The sequence below is a fragment of the Aptenodytes patagonicus genome, chromosome 18 (genome assembly GCF_965638725.1).
Source record: "Aptenodytes patagonicus chromosome 18, bAptPat1.pri.cur, whole genome shotgun sequence".
Lineage (NCBI taxonomy): Eukaryota > Metazoa > Chordata > Aves > Sphenisciformes > Spheniscidae > Aptenodytes > Aptenodytes patagonicus.
The window spans coordinates 11,162,307-11,182,224 of NC_134966.1; the positions used below are offsets into that span (position 1 = coordinate 11,162,307).

A 19,918-nucleotide genomic window follows, 5' to 3' on the forward strand; every position below is an offset into this window, starting at 1 on the left:
ATAGCATCTCCCGAAGTATCACTGATCTGCTGTACGATGAAGACCCAGGTTCCTACTAGACACAGTTTCATAGGTCAGGTATTTTGGGAGCTTGGAATGATAAAAATATATCTATTTTATAAAAAAATATGCAATGGTTCAATGGAACTTACGGGGAAAAGTTTCTTTAAAAGGCATTACTAAACCTACCAGCTGAAAGTGCACCACTGTTAGGGCCTGCTTTTATTCAACAAAACTTAAGATAAGCACAGGGACAGCCGCGCTACCCCATAGGATTGGGAGTTTCTAACTTCTTGACTACGCTTTAAGCAATTCCTAAAGAAATTCACCTTACTAACCTTACAAATGTTCGGAAACCTGTTGGCCCCAACTTTGTTGTCCCTTTTACGCCAAGAAATCGGATAAACAGTGCAGCCACTCTGTCCACAAGTCGCAGATAGTTAAACTGCTTCGCGTACTTGGGAAACACTTGCTTGAGACAAAGGGAGGGGAGGCCAGCCTCCGGACTTTTGGTGGTACCGTATTCCCGCCTGTCTGCCGGCCCTGCGTCCAACAGCTCTTCGTTTGCTTCTGACACATGCTCCAAAGTCTGACACCTGTAGCACATAAAATAATTTTATCTTATGTTAACCTTATTCTTACAAGATTCAATATGCTGTCTTTCTGGATTTTTTTTTTTTAAGTTATGAAACATTATGAGATCTTTACAATAGTGAAAAATCAAGAACAAATACTAAGGTTCCCTAAAGCAGAAATCATGTTACAGGAGTATTTAAAAGGATAACAAGCAGACCATTCTCTGATGCCAAACATAATGCCTATACATACGATTGACAAAGAGATGCTGCACCATTACCAGGTTAATTGTGAGAGCTACCGTTAACTCATAACTCCCCTTGAAATGGCTGGGAGCTGGGCACAATGATAACATTTTCCTGTAAGTTTTAAAATTTTTGTTTTATACTAAACCTCTCCTTTATCAAAATCTTGGGTTTACCACCCCAAGAAGGTGAGAGTGGATGCCTGGACACTGCAACACCGCGCAGTCGCCCTGAGCCTGCGCGGTTCTTTTTATATGGACCTTTGGCTATTGTACCCTAGGAAGAGGTCAGCAATTTGCTATGCAGGTATTAAACTGCAACAGATTCCAGCTGCGTACCTTCTGGGCACTGCCCAAGCTGCAGAAACAGATGGAAAACATTACCAGTGTTCAGAAATCCAGGGGAAGGCTATCAATCCAGCTACAAAATTACAAAAATGAGTATTTTTGGAAAAAATGGGTGATTTTAGGACCTCAAAATTACGACAATTTAAGACATTACATTTTCCATATGACTCTTCAGCATTTTCTGAAAATCATATTCCCTTAATTTTTTTTTCATCTAAAACATTCCAAAATTGAAACACTCACAATAAGTAGTTACTTCTGAAAATCTTGAACAAGGTATGCCTGCATGATTCCCTTACAATGCTTCAAAAATATTTATAGTGCATTCATTGATAAAGCCTGGATGGACATCAGATTGCGTTGCTCCTTTCTGCATCCCTGACCTGGAACAATCTTTTTTTTTTTTTTTTTTTTTAAAAAAGGTTTTTTTTCCTCCCCTTCTTACTTTTCCTTGTCCTAACCAGTAATGCTCCTTAGATTACTTAATAAAGCTGAGGTAACAACAGGTTCTCAACAAATTGGGCCCCACTGAGTTAATTTTTTCTAAGATGGCAGAAGATTTTTTTTTTTTAATCCATAGTTAAACATTAAAAGCCAAACATATTCCTTTCAAAAGGTCCTTACAACCTCACACAAGTAACGGGCCAACTTCTTCCACACAGACAAGGAAACACCAGATAGTCACTGCACGTTGGTGTTATCAGCATCGAATGAATAAGGTATGTAGAAAAAAGACGAGTTTCACAGAATATTTCATGGGAAATAGTTAGAGACTGTAATAATCTACTGATATTTAAACTTATTTTCTAATAATGATTAGAAGCTTTTACCTTCCCTGATAAATAAGGTACAAAAAGTACAGTAAGATATATTTGCAAAGAAGAAATTCTAATAATACATTCAGAAGCAACACAGTTTACATAAACGCATACTGGCACTACTCAGAAGAGAATTTCTGTGCAATCCCATTATTTTTTCTTCAAATCCTCTGCGCATACTGTCAAAATACATTATTTCATCTTCATTGTCGTTGCCAAATTCCCTAAATAAAGCTGATCGAGATAATGATGTTCTGAAATAAATGTTACATGTTTTTTCAGCATGACATATTTTTACTTTTTTTCCACATTTGACATAACTAGGTAAAATTCAAGATTGCTATTCTCGTAAGTTCAGAAAGTCTGATAGCTGATGGTAGTTATTTGGCACACACTAAGCATATGCAGGTTTTCATTTTCTTTTCAGTCATTTTTCTAAGTACCCACCATCAAGAATAGGTATAATCCACACTAGGTACTAAAAAAATTAGTGCTTTTGCTACATTGATCTTTTGTGTTCCTGAGCAGATTTAGTGTTCTTCAGAAAGTTCTGTTCCAGCAGAGGATAACAATCAACACAGTTATTATCCACCCACAGCACTGTAAAAGTTAAGTCAAATCTACAGTAAATCTGTACCTTCCGACTTCGATTGCAGAAGGCAGCAGATTTCCTTAGCCCTCGTACAACCATCCTGTAGTCAGTCATCCGTAACAAATATCCCCACGGGTTCGTAGCCTCTCTTTTCTACTAAATTCCCCTGAAAGACATTAATCCATTGCCACACTGTGTCCCCTTTCAGTATAGAATACTTCAAAGTTACACTTTTAACTTCTAGTGAGAGGTATGTTGAAAATAAATGTATGGCAACTGTAAGACAAAGGGCCCTTACAGGGAAAAAAAGTAACCATTGCCAAAAAAAGTTTTAATAAGTATGAATTAAATTGCGATCTCTAATTTCTAAAAGACATTTTTGGGGCCAAGTTTTCAACCCTGCTTGAATCTGGGCTCTGAACTCATTCACACTTCCAGACGTTACCTTCAAATGGCAGCAGCTCACCATCCACTGCAGCACCTGCCCAAACCGTAACCACAGATGCGACTACTCAATGCAGAACCGAGGCTGGAAACATCTCCCTGCACGAAATGCCAGCTCCACGTTTATTTAGATGAACTCTGAACGTTAGCAGAGGTTGCAACAGTTCTTTGTAAAAAGCATCCGTGTTCAGCCTCTTCTGGTGTTTAAGCACTCGTAGCTGCCAAGCCATTGCTGCTCAGACAGGGCTGTCATGACGTGATTCACAAAGCATCTGTTCTTCTAGGACTGTTGTTACAAACTGCTAAAATAATGGTGCTTCTTTTGTATCCACACTTAGATTCATCGATATTGAGCATCCGTAAATGTGATCATTTTTTGAGATAAAAGACTCTAAAAAGTCTTTAAAAAAATAAATAAAAAAAAATCTTAGGTAGTGCTTTCGTAATGTTCCTCTTTGCTGCAGATAGCAAAGTAGAAAAATAATGTTATTTTTGTCTTTAGTTAAGTAAAGCTTAAAGTAATAAATTACTAGTTTTGTTCTTTCTCATGTAAGATTGGATGGTGGTTTCACCGCCATCGAGTACCCTTGGGCTGCCAAAAGAGCAAGAGTAGGTACAGCCAAGAAACAATAAGCATGCAGGCTTCTATTTTTAATCTTAAAAGGTCTGTTCATGAATTTAAAAATTCAAATCTTCAGCCAGTTGAACTAGACCTTGACCAAATGTGAAACCTTGCACTCAGCAGGAGAGAAGGTTGTGTTATTGTAACATAACTCTCATTTTAATGACACCTGGAAGCCCCGAACCTGTTCTCATTCTAAATTCAAGAGTGTTTTGGACTGTACATTATTCATTCATCATTAATGTTTTCAGTTAAAAAAAAAGCTTTACTTTAAAGATGCAAGCAGAGTTGAGGAAATTTCACTACATTTCATTTTTTACAGAAAATCCTGAAGAGACTGTTAAAGGGATCAGCTTCAGAGAAATTAATTATAGCCCCAGTGCCCTTTGGTGCCTGTGCTGCCCAGCCGCGGGAGGGAGGCTGGAGTCTTGTCCGTCCACTCCACGTTACTGAGACAGAGGTTTGACTTGGGGAACAACGGCTCTCAGCATAGTCTTCATCTCCAAATCCGTACCTCCTTCCTGCTGAAGTAACAGTCCCTGGAACTTCTGAGGAAGTACAGTAGTTTAAAAGAGGTCTTTTTCAGCCTTTCATTTTTCAATCCCCATCCTCAAAAGAAATGTGAAATGGTCATGAAGAGAACACCCAAACCACAATGGTAAACAAATACTCTATAGACACATTACTGCTGGGAGCCACAGAAGACTCTGTCTCCCTGATCGAGGCAGAATGGACACAGTCAAATTATTAAACGGGACTATGTTTGGTTCGTATTAGGGTCATAGAAAATTGTGTTCGTAGGGAAAAAAAAAACAAACAACTGTATTATGGTCAAAGAAAAAATATCGTTGAGTATAATAAGGCAGAGGCTCTAAATTACCACCTAGAATTTCCTTCTTCCCCTCCTTTCTATGGAGAAAAGTCTACAGCTGCCTTTGAGGTCATGGATAAAAACTCAAAACCAGCTTCTCATTTCAAACTTTTACTGAAATAGCTCTTGAAACCATATTTCATGCTAGAAAAGTATTTTTTAAATAAAACCAGCTTTTTTGTGTGCTACTGCATGTCTCATTCCTTTCCACTTACACATCAGGAAGTCTAAAATATAAGAACAAGAAAACTTAATTCTAATCTTTATTGCCAAATCTTGTACATCCATTAAGTAAAAAAAGAGAATATACTTTTTAATTTGCTTTTACAGGTTATTGCTTTTATAAATTTTAATGATTTGTTTTCGTTCTTTAGCTTCCCCTCCTCCCCTGAGATTTCCTTGTTTCCTTTTCTAATGCAAAAGACCTTAATTGATTTGATCACATAATTTGAATTTAAGTGAAAGTTATATTTTGCACTTTTAATAAAACTAAGACTTTCCAAAACAAACCTGCACAAGAGCTTGTCCGTATCTGTAAAACTCAATTGATACATAGACTTGCCTATTCTGCACGCTCACCTTAACTGCAAGCATTTACAGACTATATTCAGCGTATAATTCTCCACTGCTACCACAGACAGTACTTCAATAAAAGTTTATTTGCTGTAGATCTATTCAACACGCTTGTATGTACCCAATCTCAATGTGGTCTCAACACAACTAATTAAGAAAAACTGCCTAGCGAGGTATATTACAGCCAGACTCGGTGTCTATAAAAACAGAATTTTACTGTGATCTGCACATTTATGCAAGGAAACAGCGCACAACATATTTTTTGCCCTAGCGCTAGATAAATTACACTCGCTTGCAATGCACCATTACATTTTCTTCTGTGTTTCACTGCCATCTGCCATCGTCACACCATAAGGGCGAGGTGGATGACATAACTCCCCAAGGGTCCTGCAATCAAAAGACTGGTACGAGCATTGGCAGTGCAGCTACAAAAAGCAGAAATACAGCTCAAAGTCCAGCAACAATGAAAACGTAAGGGGGATTTTCACCTCCATTTCTACCATTAATTTATCAGTCAACTGGAAAATATAGAAGAACACATTTTTGTAATGTTACCTGTCAGAGTCAAAGTGTCACTAAAAACTCCTATGCATGTTTGCCATCCAGTTCTTTCTTACTCCAGAAAGTGACTTCCAAGACACATCTTATATACTGTGTCGTTCAGGACTTCACCTTGGGAGTCCGGGTACAACACACAGGGTTCTCACGCTTGGCCCTAGTCTCCCTGAAAACCTTGCAAAACGTCTGTGGACAAGCGCTGCACTGAAGTTGTGGGGAAGGGATCAGAAATTCCAAAATGCTGAAACAAATCTCCACAAAGAGAAACTTGCAACAGCTTTGCTCCATTAGCTCCTTTCTCACGGGATTTCCATCAGGCAAGGGGAGGAGAAGCAAGCTGAGCCCTGCACTTTAAAGCTGCTCCTTAGAATTAATTGTTTTGACTGACACAGCTGAGTCAGGCTAAATGAATGAAAGGTCAAATATAAGGTAATGCTGCTGTTGCCATACAGAATAAAAGCAAAGCTTAATTTACATACTAATGTCTGACCTCAATACATTAATTTCTCTAATTCTGCAGCTCATGACAGATCTCTCTTTAGAAATGATCAACTGTGGAGACAATATTAACTGCATCTTTAAAAAAGAATTTCAATTTTAATAAAGCTTATGGAAACAACATCTAAGACTACTTATCTTTTATACATGATTACTAATTTATTAATGTTTCCTCCATCAATGTTTTATCCCTTTCATTCTGACCGGTCTTAATCTTTATGCAAATACAAGTTGCTAGGGGACAAACAAATTTGCAACTACTAATTAAAGGCTTCAAAATTCCCAACAGTTCGTATACTTGTACATAAAATTTAGCTGTCAAGTTCAGAGTAAAATTAGGTAAGAATTGGAATATTAGTGTTTCTAAGAATGCTCGCTTGATATATTTAACATTTAAGGCATCACTAGAAGTAAAAGTTAAGCAATTTTTGTATCAGCTGACAACTGCTTACCTATTAAAAGAAAATATTATGTTCTGGATTCTGAAGCTATAATTATTCCCTCAGCTGAGCCACTATGCTCAAAGCAAGGACTATGTTAACACAGTTAAAAGCAGAAAATATTTTGCATGACAAATCTATCTACCCGTTTATCACCACATTATATGGACCTCCCAAGAAACAGATGCGTGTTTGTTACTGGAGTGTGTAGGTATGACTATGTTTGTGTGCTCATTCACAGAAGTAAATAATTTAGGAAACAGTAAGTCAAAGCCAGAACAGTGTCTTTGCATTATCAACCATTCTTGAATTTTCTTTTATGAACTAATCCCATTACTTTTATTAACACACAGAGACTTCTAGCACTCACAGTACACGATAGCAAGAAGTTTCATAGTTTGACTGCACGTTGTGTGAATAACCAGCATCTTTTGTTTTGTACCAGCCACTTGCGAGTTTCATTTGAAGAAACTGAATATTCATCTCCTCCTCACCCTCTGGCAAAGTAAAACACGTCAATAGCACTAGCATTTCCTCCTTTCAAAAGCTGCACAAAGATAAAAGTATTAAAATAATATTAAACCCCACAGAATAAGAGATTTTTGAAGTTATGTTAGAAACATTATTGCTCTTACATACAGTTTACTCAACACTTTGAGAATGCTTTGAGGCAGTCAAAGCAACCACAGTAAAGAGTCCATATTTCAAAGAGCAGAATCAATCAATCACATTAAAAATAAGGACTGATAATCAGCATGTTGTTGGCAGTCAACTAACTTCACACCATACAAAATACATCTGGAAAACACAGCAGCTACCCTGTCTCCTGGAAGCAGAAAGTGCTGAAAGCAGTTACAATTTCCATCTCTAAGAAAAAAGAATCCATAGCTCAATTAGAGAAATAAAGCAGTTAAATCACCTCACTTAGATTTTAACCTCATCATGAGCATGAGCAGGTCTAACTTGGCCTGCACCTTCAAGGCCTAATATTGCATTCACTCTGGAAGGGTGAAAGAAATGGAGCACTCTTAATTTTGTTTCTGAGAGTTGGCAAAACACATTTTAGGTGAATCCAAGGATAAATTAAAAATGCACTCCATAGCCTTGCCGTTTGCTTAACAAAACCAAAATAATTTATCAGATTCTTGAAAAAGTTAAATCGAAGCCCCTGCAGTCTGTCATCAACAATCACAGCAGCTCTCACGCACAGCATCTGCTAGTTGCAGGCTTTCCATTTTCTGTCCCATGAGTGTTATTTGTTTACCACGTATCATACTCTGTAAGCTCCGCAGACATCAGTCCCCTTTCCGAGAAAGATTTTTCACTGCCTCTTCAGCTTGGGTGGATTTATTATAAAAATAAACACTTCTCATTAAAGATTAAATAGCTTTTGAAAGAAAACAGAGGACTCTGAAAGTTTGCCGCCTTAATACATTGTTAGCGAGTGTTTCCAAGATGCAGGAACCTGACTTGCGCCACACCAAGGACACAAAGCAATGGATGAGAATATTACTGACATTTTCATATCATGTGCAGAGAAGACTAGAGCCTCCACTTCAAACTCAAAACCTAAGACAAGCTAACGTGCTGCCCTACACATTTTGTTTAGGAAGAAATGCAGTTTGTATCAAGAAACACGTCCAAGAGCCACACGGGCAATGATACTTACTGCAATTATCAACAAGTACTATTCAAGGATTAACACTTCCCTTTCAAAGGAGATGTACAGAGCCTTTCCTCTCCGAATCGTGCATTGCTCAGAGGAGTTTCTGAAACAGGAGACGGCGCAGAGGCACGCTGTGCTCAACTTTCCACTTTTAGCCTACAGAAATACAGTCACTTCTGTTCACGCCTAGATGATATCATTCAAGACGCTCTTGTCTACTTTTGTATGGAGAATGCTACAGAAATAATAGTTTCCAATATTCCATAATATAAATAAACTTTCAGATTCCATTTAAAAAAAAAAAAAAAATCACAATATGGACAACAGCTAACACTGTTGCAGTAATCTGTAAAATATCAGAGCATAGGGAACAAGAGATTTACATCCTTCCCTTGACGACACAGCCATGGAAAGAGTTCAGAAGATGACCCAGACAGAGAAACCACTGGTTCAGAGAAACTTGAGAAGCCCAAAAGTCGAGTCATTCAGTTATCTGAAGAATTCTCCATAGTTTGGAATGGATCGTATCTGCCCTGATTAATAAGTAAGGATTTGCTCCACTATCCTTTGAAAAATCTGTTCTCCTAGACAATTTAGGTGCTGGTGATCTTAGTATCTTCCAGATCAGAAAGGGCTTAATTTTAGGGTGTTTTAAAAAGAAACGTGTCTGAAAATAAGTGTTTAGGTTTTCAACAAGTCAGAAAGGCTGTGTTAATTCCCTTGTATTTTAAACTAAAGCTCAATCCAATAAACCATTTCAAACCTGCTATCCAACACTGTGCGATATTGTGATTAAATCTAGTTTCGTTAAACTCCTACCTTAGTAGGTGATGACAGGAATCAGTACAGCAGCACACCAGAGAGAGGAGAGACATCCTTTAGAGATACAAAGCAGATGCTGCACACCTGGGATAAACATCCAACTGGATGTAATAGTTGCACTTAACCTCTGTTTTTATTTCTATAGCACTCCCTAATACACAGTTTAAATTATTGAAGTGAAGAAATGCATTTGAGGAGTCTCACGTGCAATGTGCTGAAAAACGGTATTTCCTAATTATTAATTGAGAATCTTTATTTCCAACTTTCTCTTTTTAAGAATAATGGTAATATCAGTCTGCATTAGCTAATGATTTATTACTTTTAATGTAACAGAAGCAGTGAATGCTTATGCATTATGCGCCTGTCATCTATTTGGAGTGCCGCAGAAAATATGGCATTACTATAATGAAATAATGCATAAGCAATGCAAAACCTGCATCGAAGGACTTTCTTCCACTGTAGCAAAAAATTATTATAGAACAAAGATCATTAAATATGGTCCCCAATACTTTATTTTTTGTGGAGGTAGCTTTTATTATTCCTAGTGCATTTATTTGTGTTCACTATTTGCTTTTAAGGTACTTATGTGCCTCATTATTTCTCTAGAGTTTCCTTTGTTTCTTTAGAAAAGCGTGCCTTAAAAATAGTAATACAGGATACTGCAAAGGCAAACCAGTTGTAGAGCCTGATAATACATTGAAACCAACATTCAATTAGGCCACCAAGTGTCTTACAGTAGAACAGAAAAAAAACTCTAACCCCCATGGTATTTCTTCTCATGTGGAAATTATTCTTAGAAAGCAGTCATGATTATGCTAGGGTAGAAAAAGAGCTTTACCTTGTCATCCAATGGAGCAGAAAGCAGCAGTGCAAGTGCATTTTATCAGCAGTAATCCTCCTATTAAAGCAGGTGAATTCTACATACACAAAATAACACTACTGATGCTTACACTGCTGATAAGTCATTTGGCTTTGTGCTTTCATTTTGTGGCAACTGGGTGCTAGGCAGTTTTATTGCTTTCTAATTTTTTCAGAGACTAGAGACCAATTATTACTTAAAAATAAGCCAATCATCTCTCCTGCTAAAAGATGACTAGCAGCAGAAGTTAAATTATAGAGAACATCACTGCCCCCGATACATTAATTTCTGTCACACTGTCACTGTAAAAATTTACAGCAGATATAATCTCTTTGAAGGGGGATCAAGTCATAGAAAATATGAGCCTAGTTTTAAATAGAATTTTAATTTTAATGAAAGCTTCAGGGAATGATGTTTATGCTGCTTATCTTTCATACCTGGTGATTAAGTTAATTTATACTTAATGGAAGAGGATATTTCTAATCCCCAGACAGGCTCAACATCTGTCTGTGACTATGTTTTTGGAAGCCTTAAGCTGCTTGTGATTGATGTAATAAAACCAGGATCCCGCAGAACTGACACCTGAAGGATATCTGTAGGAGGGAAAATGTTATTTTTCTGCTCAATGTCTATGCTTAAGTCAAGCCAAAATCCCAAGCACTTAATTTTGCTGTCCCTTAAAAAACTTGCTTTGCACTCCCTCGCCATTATTATGCGAGTATAAACAGGGGAATAAGCAAACAGTTCTCAGATATGGTTATGATCTAATATTCATATTCATTATGTGCAGTATCTGAGAACATGTAACTTTCTGATGGCCTGAATCTGATGAGAATAATAAAGCTCCTGCAAAAATCAGAGAAATAATCTCCATTTTTCCTTCACTTCTCATCCCATGTCTATTTAAGACCAAATGCTAGCAAAATAAATGCTTGCATTTACCCTACAGTTACAACAGAAAAAAAAAGTCTTGAAAAGTACACATCTTGCCAGGAAAAGATATCAGTTTCAACCTTGTCCCAACAAATCACAGTATTCCTGTAGAAGGAAAGAAAACAAACAAAAAAAAAATTGGTATTTCCAGCTGTCACATATATCCATGTTATTTTAAAGTGATGCTCTTCCAGAGAGGAAAGTGGCTACCAGAGATTATTACAAAGCAGTCCATCAATACTATCACACACTGGAAAAATCTACAGAAGTTCAAAGCAACACCGAATGGAGGGAGGAAGACCTGGAAGGTGAATGGAAGTCAAGCAGCAAAAGAAAAATAAAAACACAAAACTGCAGGTTTGAGTGCTTCATCTAAAACTGTTTCTGAAAAGGGGTAAGATAGTGCCAACAGTTGCCCAAGTAAGTCTCCCTGGAATAACTGGTATTTACACGTTAACCAGTAACACTGGGAACATGTTAAAGGAGTGCAGCAATATTTAAACTCCAATACTGTATCAAGTGTCTTGTAAGAATGTCTGACATGCATTATTATAATTTCCTCAGGCCTAAAACCCCCTTGTTATATTAAAAATACCTCAAAAATCTTATTATTTATATATCTTTATATTAAACTGTTAGTATAAATTATGGATTTTTCTCTCCAGTAAAGTAGGGGACCACTTTTAAAATATTAGCGCTACAAGCTGGACCCATTTCATGGCTCTGTTCTCTGACATACTTGTTCCACAGCCGTTGACTGGGTCCATCCTGGCACAGATGACTGCCCTGACGACCGGGGAAAAGGCGGCACAGACACAGTTGCTCACTTAAAGCAAGGCTCCAGATCTAGAACAGTGAACACACATGTAATGTAGCACCATACCGTACAAAGCACGGAACACTGAATGCACTTAACTGTGTCCCAAGAAAGCCCAGCGAAGTTTGCTTTCGCAAATTCGGAACCTGCATTCAAACTCTGGCACTTTGTAGCCACTGAATTAATCTAGGGAACAATTTCCAGTTAAGTGCCCATGTGTAAAAGTCTAATTAACAGGAAATTCTTACATTTCCCTATTCTATCAGGTTTTATCTCAGGGACTCTCTACCTTATTCACGTCTCCCTGTCTTCTACTTCTGTGGTCCCTTAAGTTGGTTTTGTTTCTCTCTCCTCCTCGTTCTCCTCTAAGGATTGTAACACAACTTACGTTTTACAGGACATACTTGTTCAGAAACTACTAAGTCTCTAATCCCTCTGGTTTCGCTATTTTCTTGGAAGGAAAAAGACCCTACATCACATTTTGATATCCCACTTCAGAGGTTATTGGGGTAAAGAAAAGCCTAGTGATTCTTTATTTTAAAGGGTGAAAAAGAATTAAGGTCTCAGCAACTTCAGTTGCAAAAAATTAATGACTGCATGCGAAAATCAGCAAAATTAAATCTGCAGTGAAAAACAGGATCCTTTCTATGTCCCTCCAAGTATCTTAACAGGTTTCCTCAAAACCCTTTAAAAGCAAGAGGGCTTTTTCAACACAAACAAACTCTTCAGACTGAAAAGAATATGATAACCTCATTCAAACAGTATTGTCTCATCCTTAGTATTTAGAAATATCTAGAAATCATGCAGAAAAAAATGGCTTCCATTAAAATTCCAATTAATGTTAGAATCGAGCTGACTTTTTTCAGTGCTCTCCCCAAATCATGCATCCAAGTCGGTGAAACCTGCCAGCTGAGACACACTTTGTAGCCAATGGAAAGTACTATCAGTTACTTCAATCCATCATAAAAAAAGAATGGAGTATATTTTGTTCAAACTAACAGTACCAAACTTGGGCTTTCGTCTTACACAGTGCAGTGAATTAATGGTTTGCATCAAATGAAAATACATAAATGATTTGTGTTATTTCTTGTAACAAGGGGTAATTAGATCATTAAATTTGCTCTATAATTCACAGCTGCACCAAGATTGACAACTCTTTGCTATGAGATCTCCCATTCCTAACCCTGACATCTAAATACATTGCAAATAAATAATTCTTAGAAGGCATGTGCATGTAAGAACTTTCCACTGGTATTCAGGGATATAATCCACGCCTATGCATTCATTTATTCCATTTTACCGTTACCTTAATAAAACACTGTTATGTGGCCCAGGAGCCCTACTCCACAGAAATGATTTCTTTCTTTTATTAGGAAGGTGATGTACCTTAGTATGCCCTTGGCTGATCGATTTGTTATAACATCTTCTGGGTTGCATGAAATCTTATTTTTTTTAAATCAATTTGTTCGTGGGCTGTGCCATTCCTGAGAGAACATAAAGTACACACTGCAACTCAGCAGTCGCATGAAGAACTTACAAAGATGTAACTGGAAACCAAGACAAAGTATTCAAGGCTCACCCCACAGATTTCATGCAATCAAAACTATCACAGTTGGTCGTAGTTTTAGGTAGGCATGCCATTGTAACAGATTGTGAAGATGGCAAGGAGACAGGTACGAAATAAGACATTTTTATACCTTATACAAAGATACACATAGGCATGCTGTATATACAGACATATATACACAAATACACACTATATACATTACAATTTATAGTAAATACCTGTACACTTACTTTATGAAAACTATCTGGTGGGAAGTAATTTAGTATCAGAAAGATTACAGAAAATTAGAAGTTACTGGAATTACACATTATAGACCAACTGGAAAAATTAATTTAAAAGCAGAGTTGCTTCTGTGCAGCACAAACATACATTCCAGAAGGTAAAAGGGAAAAAATGTCAAATTAAACAAACATATATCCTTAATTTTAGACAAGGCAATTAAGCTAACATTCTGAAAATCAAATTTCATTCAAGAAGTATTGAACTGCAGGTTAATAACGGAAATTGTGCCACATACAAAAGCCATGAAAAAGCTATATACTGAAGAGTGCAGCTGAATCACTACTCCTGCAGTAAGTCAAGATACCACCCAAAAACTAGATTATGTTAGCAAGCTACAGGGTAAGTAGAGGTGGAGATTATTTTGCTGATAGTAGAAACTCAGCTCAAATGATTAGCATATTGAAGTGTCAGGAAAACAACAATTTGCACTCAAGCCTAACTACTAATCACCCTCCCTGTATGAGCGTGGGAAGTCAGTGAACCCACTCGGACAGACAAGGCACGCAGATGTTGCCTCTGCCCCTACTTTAAGACAGAGAGAAAAAAAGTGTTTTTAACTTCAAAACACAACCGCTTTCTTGTATTGAAAACTAAAGAGGAAATTATAGCAAATCCAAAGAAAGAAGATGTAGTACTATCTCTTAGAAATGTACTTTAAAAAATTAAGCCGTTTTCTTAAAGGAAACAACTGCTCATTTTCCTCCTCTTCTTTGCACTAGATAGGCTGCGATTAACACGGTCTAGCAGAGGAAGAGAGGAGATGACATTTGTAGAATGAGTACAGAAGACAGAATAAAATTACTTTCTTTCCCTATACGAGGAACAAAATAGATTTCAATTAAATCAGTTTTATAAGCAGCAAGTTACTTCCTTATGCGGAGCGTTGCTGAACAGCCTGTTTTCTGGTTAGACAGCACGCTAAGCCATGTTCTCCTCTGCCCTGGTACTCTCTTCAGTGGATTCACTAGGCACAAATACATTTGTTCAGCTTTTACTACACAACAGTTTTTCAAGGTAAGAGTTAGTTCAGATTAATGCTCTTTGACAAAATGTATTACACTTTCAGAGCCTGATGGATGCCCAGATCACTGAGGCAGAGAAGCCCAAAACCACCTGAGCCAAGTACTGAAAGTCAGTTGGAAGTTAAGCCCTTGTTCAACACAAAAACACTAACCCTTTTCAGGCTGAAGAGATGTCAGCCTTGAAGACTACATACGAGAAGCCCTGAATGGTGGAAATAACATCTAAGAACATCAAGGACTTCTCTACCGTATTATTTTTGCAAGGCAATTCACCTCTGAGGTAAAAGCAAAAGGTGAATGGCCTTAACAACTACAGTAATTTCACTCTCTCAAAAGTACAGAGGGCTAACTCCGCAAAACACTGAAGTATGCGCTCAAGTACTTGATGAGTAAGGTCAAAGTTGCTATTTGTTTTATATCCTATCCAATGTAACCTGAGCAAATTTCTGACCATGCTTAATCTGAATTTTCACTGGTTTCAGCTGAAGCTTGCCATCAGCAACGGCTGGATCCAGCAAAAATCTGTATGCAACAAAACTCCCAGGGATGCTTTGAAGTATTGCTGAGTTTATGTTAAAAAAAAAAAAAACAACACAAAAGAAGCTTACTTTGTTAGAATTCAGTCAAAGCAGGAGCACACGCCAAAGGAGCTCCAACATTTATGCTGTCAGTTACAGAACGAGGCTTGAACAGCCACCGAGCGCCGCGAAGCCTTGCTATCAGGCTTTTTATCACGGCTCAGTGAAGTCAATGGGACTCCTCTTGCCCCAGTCATTACTGCTCCTTACGAGGGATGCAAAATACAGCGTACCTTAAGCCAGATTCTATTACCATTAAGACTTACTTATAATCTCTATTCAAACAACAGAATTCAAAGATGTATTTAGACCCACTGTCTCCACTTTCCTTCCAAAAAGCATAAAAATGAGACTAATCAGCCACCCCACTTTATTCCTGACCTCCCTTCTTCTTGGGCAAACCTTGAAGATTACAGCAACTTTTGTGGCTGCGCTACAAAGACTAGAGGAAAGTGACTTCTTCTGATAGAACCTTCCTTGTCTCTGTATTTTATCACAAAGGTTTTCTTTTCATTTAAAAATCATCGTAAGAGAAAAGAAAGCAAGACTTCTTAATGATCAACTTCAAATGTAATACAGTGTGAATATCTAAGAGATGTAATTGCTATAGCACATTTTGATATATTAGAATGTTTGGAAAGTTCAGATTTTATGGAAACGCTCTTGACAGGTCACATTGCTCGGCTTATTTTCAATCTTTCCTCTATTGCTCACTAGGAATTTTACAGAGCAAAAAGAAAGGAGACGTCGATAAAAATGTAATTAGATTAGCTGCATCTCAAAACATTGTGATTCAAGTCTAATTGGACAAACTTGTCTCCATTTGCAATTTGATAACATAAACCCAGACTTTGGCTCACACCGGAGCTAGGGGCACCGCAGCACGCCAATTACTGCAAAAGCATACTATGGTTTTGGACCAATTAATTTCACAGTGCTGAAGAGAAAACCTTTTAAAATTCTGCAACCTATATCAATTCTTGTCCATTAAAATTTTTAAATTAACTGGGCCTGTGATCAGCTTGCTTGCTTAGTACATTCTAAGCACTTTCAGCTGTCCCTCAATATGGGGTCATTTCAAGAGATTTAAAATAAGACTGAATTCACTCTTTATGTGGCAGTTAAAATGCAGTCTTTACATTCAAGACATTAGTGCTTAGAATACACTATATGAGCAAACACAAACCAACTTGCAAAACTGGGCTATGAATAACAGCACTTTTTGCAGCGGTGAAGGTTAATGGGAATAATCATAGATTAATCTGTTGTCAAGCATGGGGTTATTTAGTGCTGTGTTTGTGTGCATTTCAATGATATTCCATAAGTTCTCTGTTTTATTAGCAAAGGACTGTAAAAATAAGAAGAAAGATGAAAATAACACCATCAAAGAATGACATTGAGAAAAACCCTTTTTTAAGTCCCAATATCCTGAGTATTCAAATAGCACACCATGCACCAAGTTGTGATACTGTATAGAAAATGCAATGACTAAGCACTCTGTATGGGAGAAAGTAAAATAACGAGATGACTAATGACAATCAGGTTGGCAAAACGTAAAGAATGCTTTGCAAACCTTAGTAACCACTAGGAATATTTACTGAAGTGTAGAATTGGACCTAGAGTCTTCCACAGAAGAAAACTGAAGCTTTTCTGTAATATTTTTATATAACAACAATAAACTGACCTCATATACTACTAAGCACAATAACAGGTCATATCCTGAACACTATAATTTAGAAAGACTGGCAACGCATGGGAGAAGCAAGGCATCATCCTCTTTTCACAGAATGAAAATGGTAGCAGAAGGAAAACGTTTTGTCTAAAGGTCACTGAGTAAACTGGCTGAATCAGGAACAGAAATTGCATCTTTTATGTCCTAGTCCAGAGTTATTTTCACAAAACCAACTTTTCCTGTAACGGTTTGATAGAGAAAGACATTGAAGTGAGTTAGTGAATTCCTACTGTATCTATGCTAGGGATATGGTTTTAGCTATTTTTGAAGAAACATTATTATTGCTTGTGTATTTACGCATTTTTAGTCAATTAAGACATTTCAGAGTACGTGTGAAATAGAGCCACTTACAAACTAAAAGATCCGACCTTCTTTGTCAGCAGATTTTATTTTCTTTTCTATGTTAGGACTGCTGTCACAGCACATTCAAATTATTTGCCACTGTTCTGCACTCAGTATTGTATTTTCTGATGTACTAAACACTCTTGCGGTGCTTTCCTCTAAGTGGCTCTTAAAACCAATGTAGAACTATTCTGTGAGTCAAGCACTACCAGATCCTTCCCTTCCCTTCATGGAGGGACGTTTCACATTGGAAGTTCCACAAATGACAACAGGACCTATCCTAATCAACAGGAGAAAGGTTAAAAGCTCTTAAGGATGAAGCAGATAAATAACTCGAAAAGCAGAGGGCAGAGATCAAGGCACCTATAACATTTGCTTCACAAAACTGAACACAGTAGTTGAGGCTAGTTCTTCTTGAGCAAGATGAGAAATAGCAGTAGAAATAAATACTCCCCAACTACAGAAAAACAAAGTTAACATTTCGCTAATCTGAACTGAGGTAACATTGACAAACATCACATTTAAAAGTCTCCCTCACATGTCTAACTCATCAAAAGCCGCATGGGCTAATGTAACAGACAAGAATTGATACTGAAGTTGGCAGATTGCCTGATGAAGGAATAAACCAAAAAGCCCTCTAGGAAAGAGAAAGGGTCTAATTCAATGTACTTTCAAAGGGCTTTGGCAGAATGATCCTGAATATGAATGCTGGGTCATTTTGACTGATGCAGAAAAAAAATTGTCTCAGGCTCCAAAATGAGCCAGAGTAGAAAGATCAATCTCAGGAAAGCCGCACATACGAGTTTATACACTCCCGCACAGAAATAAGGCTTGGAATGAAGAGGTGGTGCTTGAGAAGCCTTTGAATAGCTGAAAACCTGACCAGACTTCCAAGTGATAGCAAAGGCATACAGGTCAACCTAAAGCTCTAGCCGTCAGCTCAAAGTCAATTAGCAAATGGAAACCAAAATACTGATGCTAGCATAGCTAGGTTTATTACATGCTTATTTTTAGAAGCACTAAATTCACCCCATATAATGCAAAAGGCACTGACAACCCTGAGTAATGAATCCCTGTGGAATAGAATACAGTTACTCACAGAAGTGGAAACTAAGATATGTTACAACAAGACTGAAGAACAGGCATTATTTTCTGATCAGTGATAGCTGCAACACCAGTATTCTCCCATTCAGTCTCTCCATGTGTTTGTGCACTGAGTTTCTGACCCTCTTAAACCACCCCGTCACACCATCATAACCTTAGAATACGTATAGTGAGATAAACACAGTAATCAATGGCAAGAATGACTTTATCATCATCGAAGTCTAGGATAATCATACTCGAGACATCTTTGCACTGTGTATTTTCATATTTCCATTAAACATGACACAAACGTCAGGGGACGTTATGAAACTGAATAAAAAAAATCTGGAAAATAAACGGAATACAGCTGCACAGGTGATTTCCCAACTTTTTTTTCCTTCTTTAAGGAAGTGCAAAATTGCTCCTCAATATCAAGAAATTAAGAATAGCAGTAGGATTTGGAAAATGTCTTTGAAACATACAAAAGAGAAGCATTACTGAAAGGCCTGTAAGTAAAGACCCACATTCCTCTTGCAGTTTAGTAGACAAGGTTAGACCCATCGGTCACTAGCACAGCAGGAGACACCTCCTGAAGAAGCTGCCACTTTAACACAAGTTACATTTAAGGGGGAAAGTACGTAAGTAGACTGTCCAGAAATTAATTCATGTTTTTATTTAATATAGATCATATTTTCTCCTCCTAGAAACTATTAATTTTGTCCTATATCAGAGAAATAAATCATTTCAAGTGAGAAAGATGTGTGATCCACACAGTAGAAAAAATGGACCATCTTGTTTTGTGCAAGAAAAGAGCAAGATCTTTTGTGTAGTAAGTTCTACAAAACCTTGACTGGAATTTCTTCCTAACTACATAACACTTAGAGATAAAAAGTCAAACTGACATACATTAATATTTACAGGGTGCTCTCTGAACAGGGTGACATGAGGCAGTGTTTGCATGCTGATCTTGCAAAAATTTGAGAGAAACTACATTGGGGTTCCTCCTGTTCAGAAAATTAATCATATTTGACATTTGCTAGAGCCACAGAATCCAAAGGAGAGACTCATACCTGACATATTTTAAAAAGAAGAAAAAAAATAATCAGATCACCACAAATAAATTTCAAGGCTGAATTCAAATAGAAAAACACTCAAGTGGTATGTACAGAGAATAGCACCCAAGAACAGACAAACTAGCAATGAAACAGCAATACCACAATAGGTAATAAAACAAAAGCACTCATTTTTGTGGGCACAATGAATTGATTGTTTTTGTAACAGCCATAGATTAAATTACATTTCATTTCCAAAGCGTTTCAATTCTTTCTTCTGTCAATGGCTATTTCAGTGCTGAATAAAAGTCATATATTACTTCGGGGGCTGTACCTTCATCATCTCTAGCAAGTAAAAAGCAGATTTTATTCCATGAGCAACTCATATTTCTAATGACAAGCATGTCATAATACTTTGCTTTCTTTGTCAAAAGAATAAAATGCTTATTTTCTGTCTTGAAATATGTAAGAAACTAGGCATGCAAATGCAAGAGATCATACTGGGACACAATAAGCAACAGCAACAAAAATATAAAGAAGTCTCTTATTATCGCTGGATTAATTAGCATTAATAAACTA

General features: G+C 37.2%; 1 protein-coding gene across 6 annotated transcripts in view; it reads right to left on the reverse strand.

Annotated features, from left to right (window-relative positions):
• TTLL11 (tubulin tyrosine ligase like 11) overlaps nt 1–19,918 on the reverse strand; it is a 56,421-nt gene that overhangs the window by 12,196 nt on the left and 24,307 nt on the right. For all 6 annotated transcript variants that reach the window (XR_012996743.1, XM_076355047.1, XM_076355049.1 and 3 more), the window contains one exon: nt 339–596. Coding sequence is in view for 5 of the 6 variants with exons in the window: in XM_076355047.1 (XP_076211162.1) it covers nt 339–596 (258 nt within the window). In the remaining variant the exon portion in view is untranslated. The remainder of the gene's footprint in view (nt 1–338; nt 597–19,918) is intronic.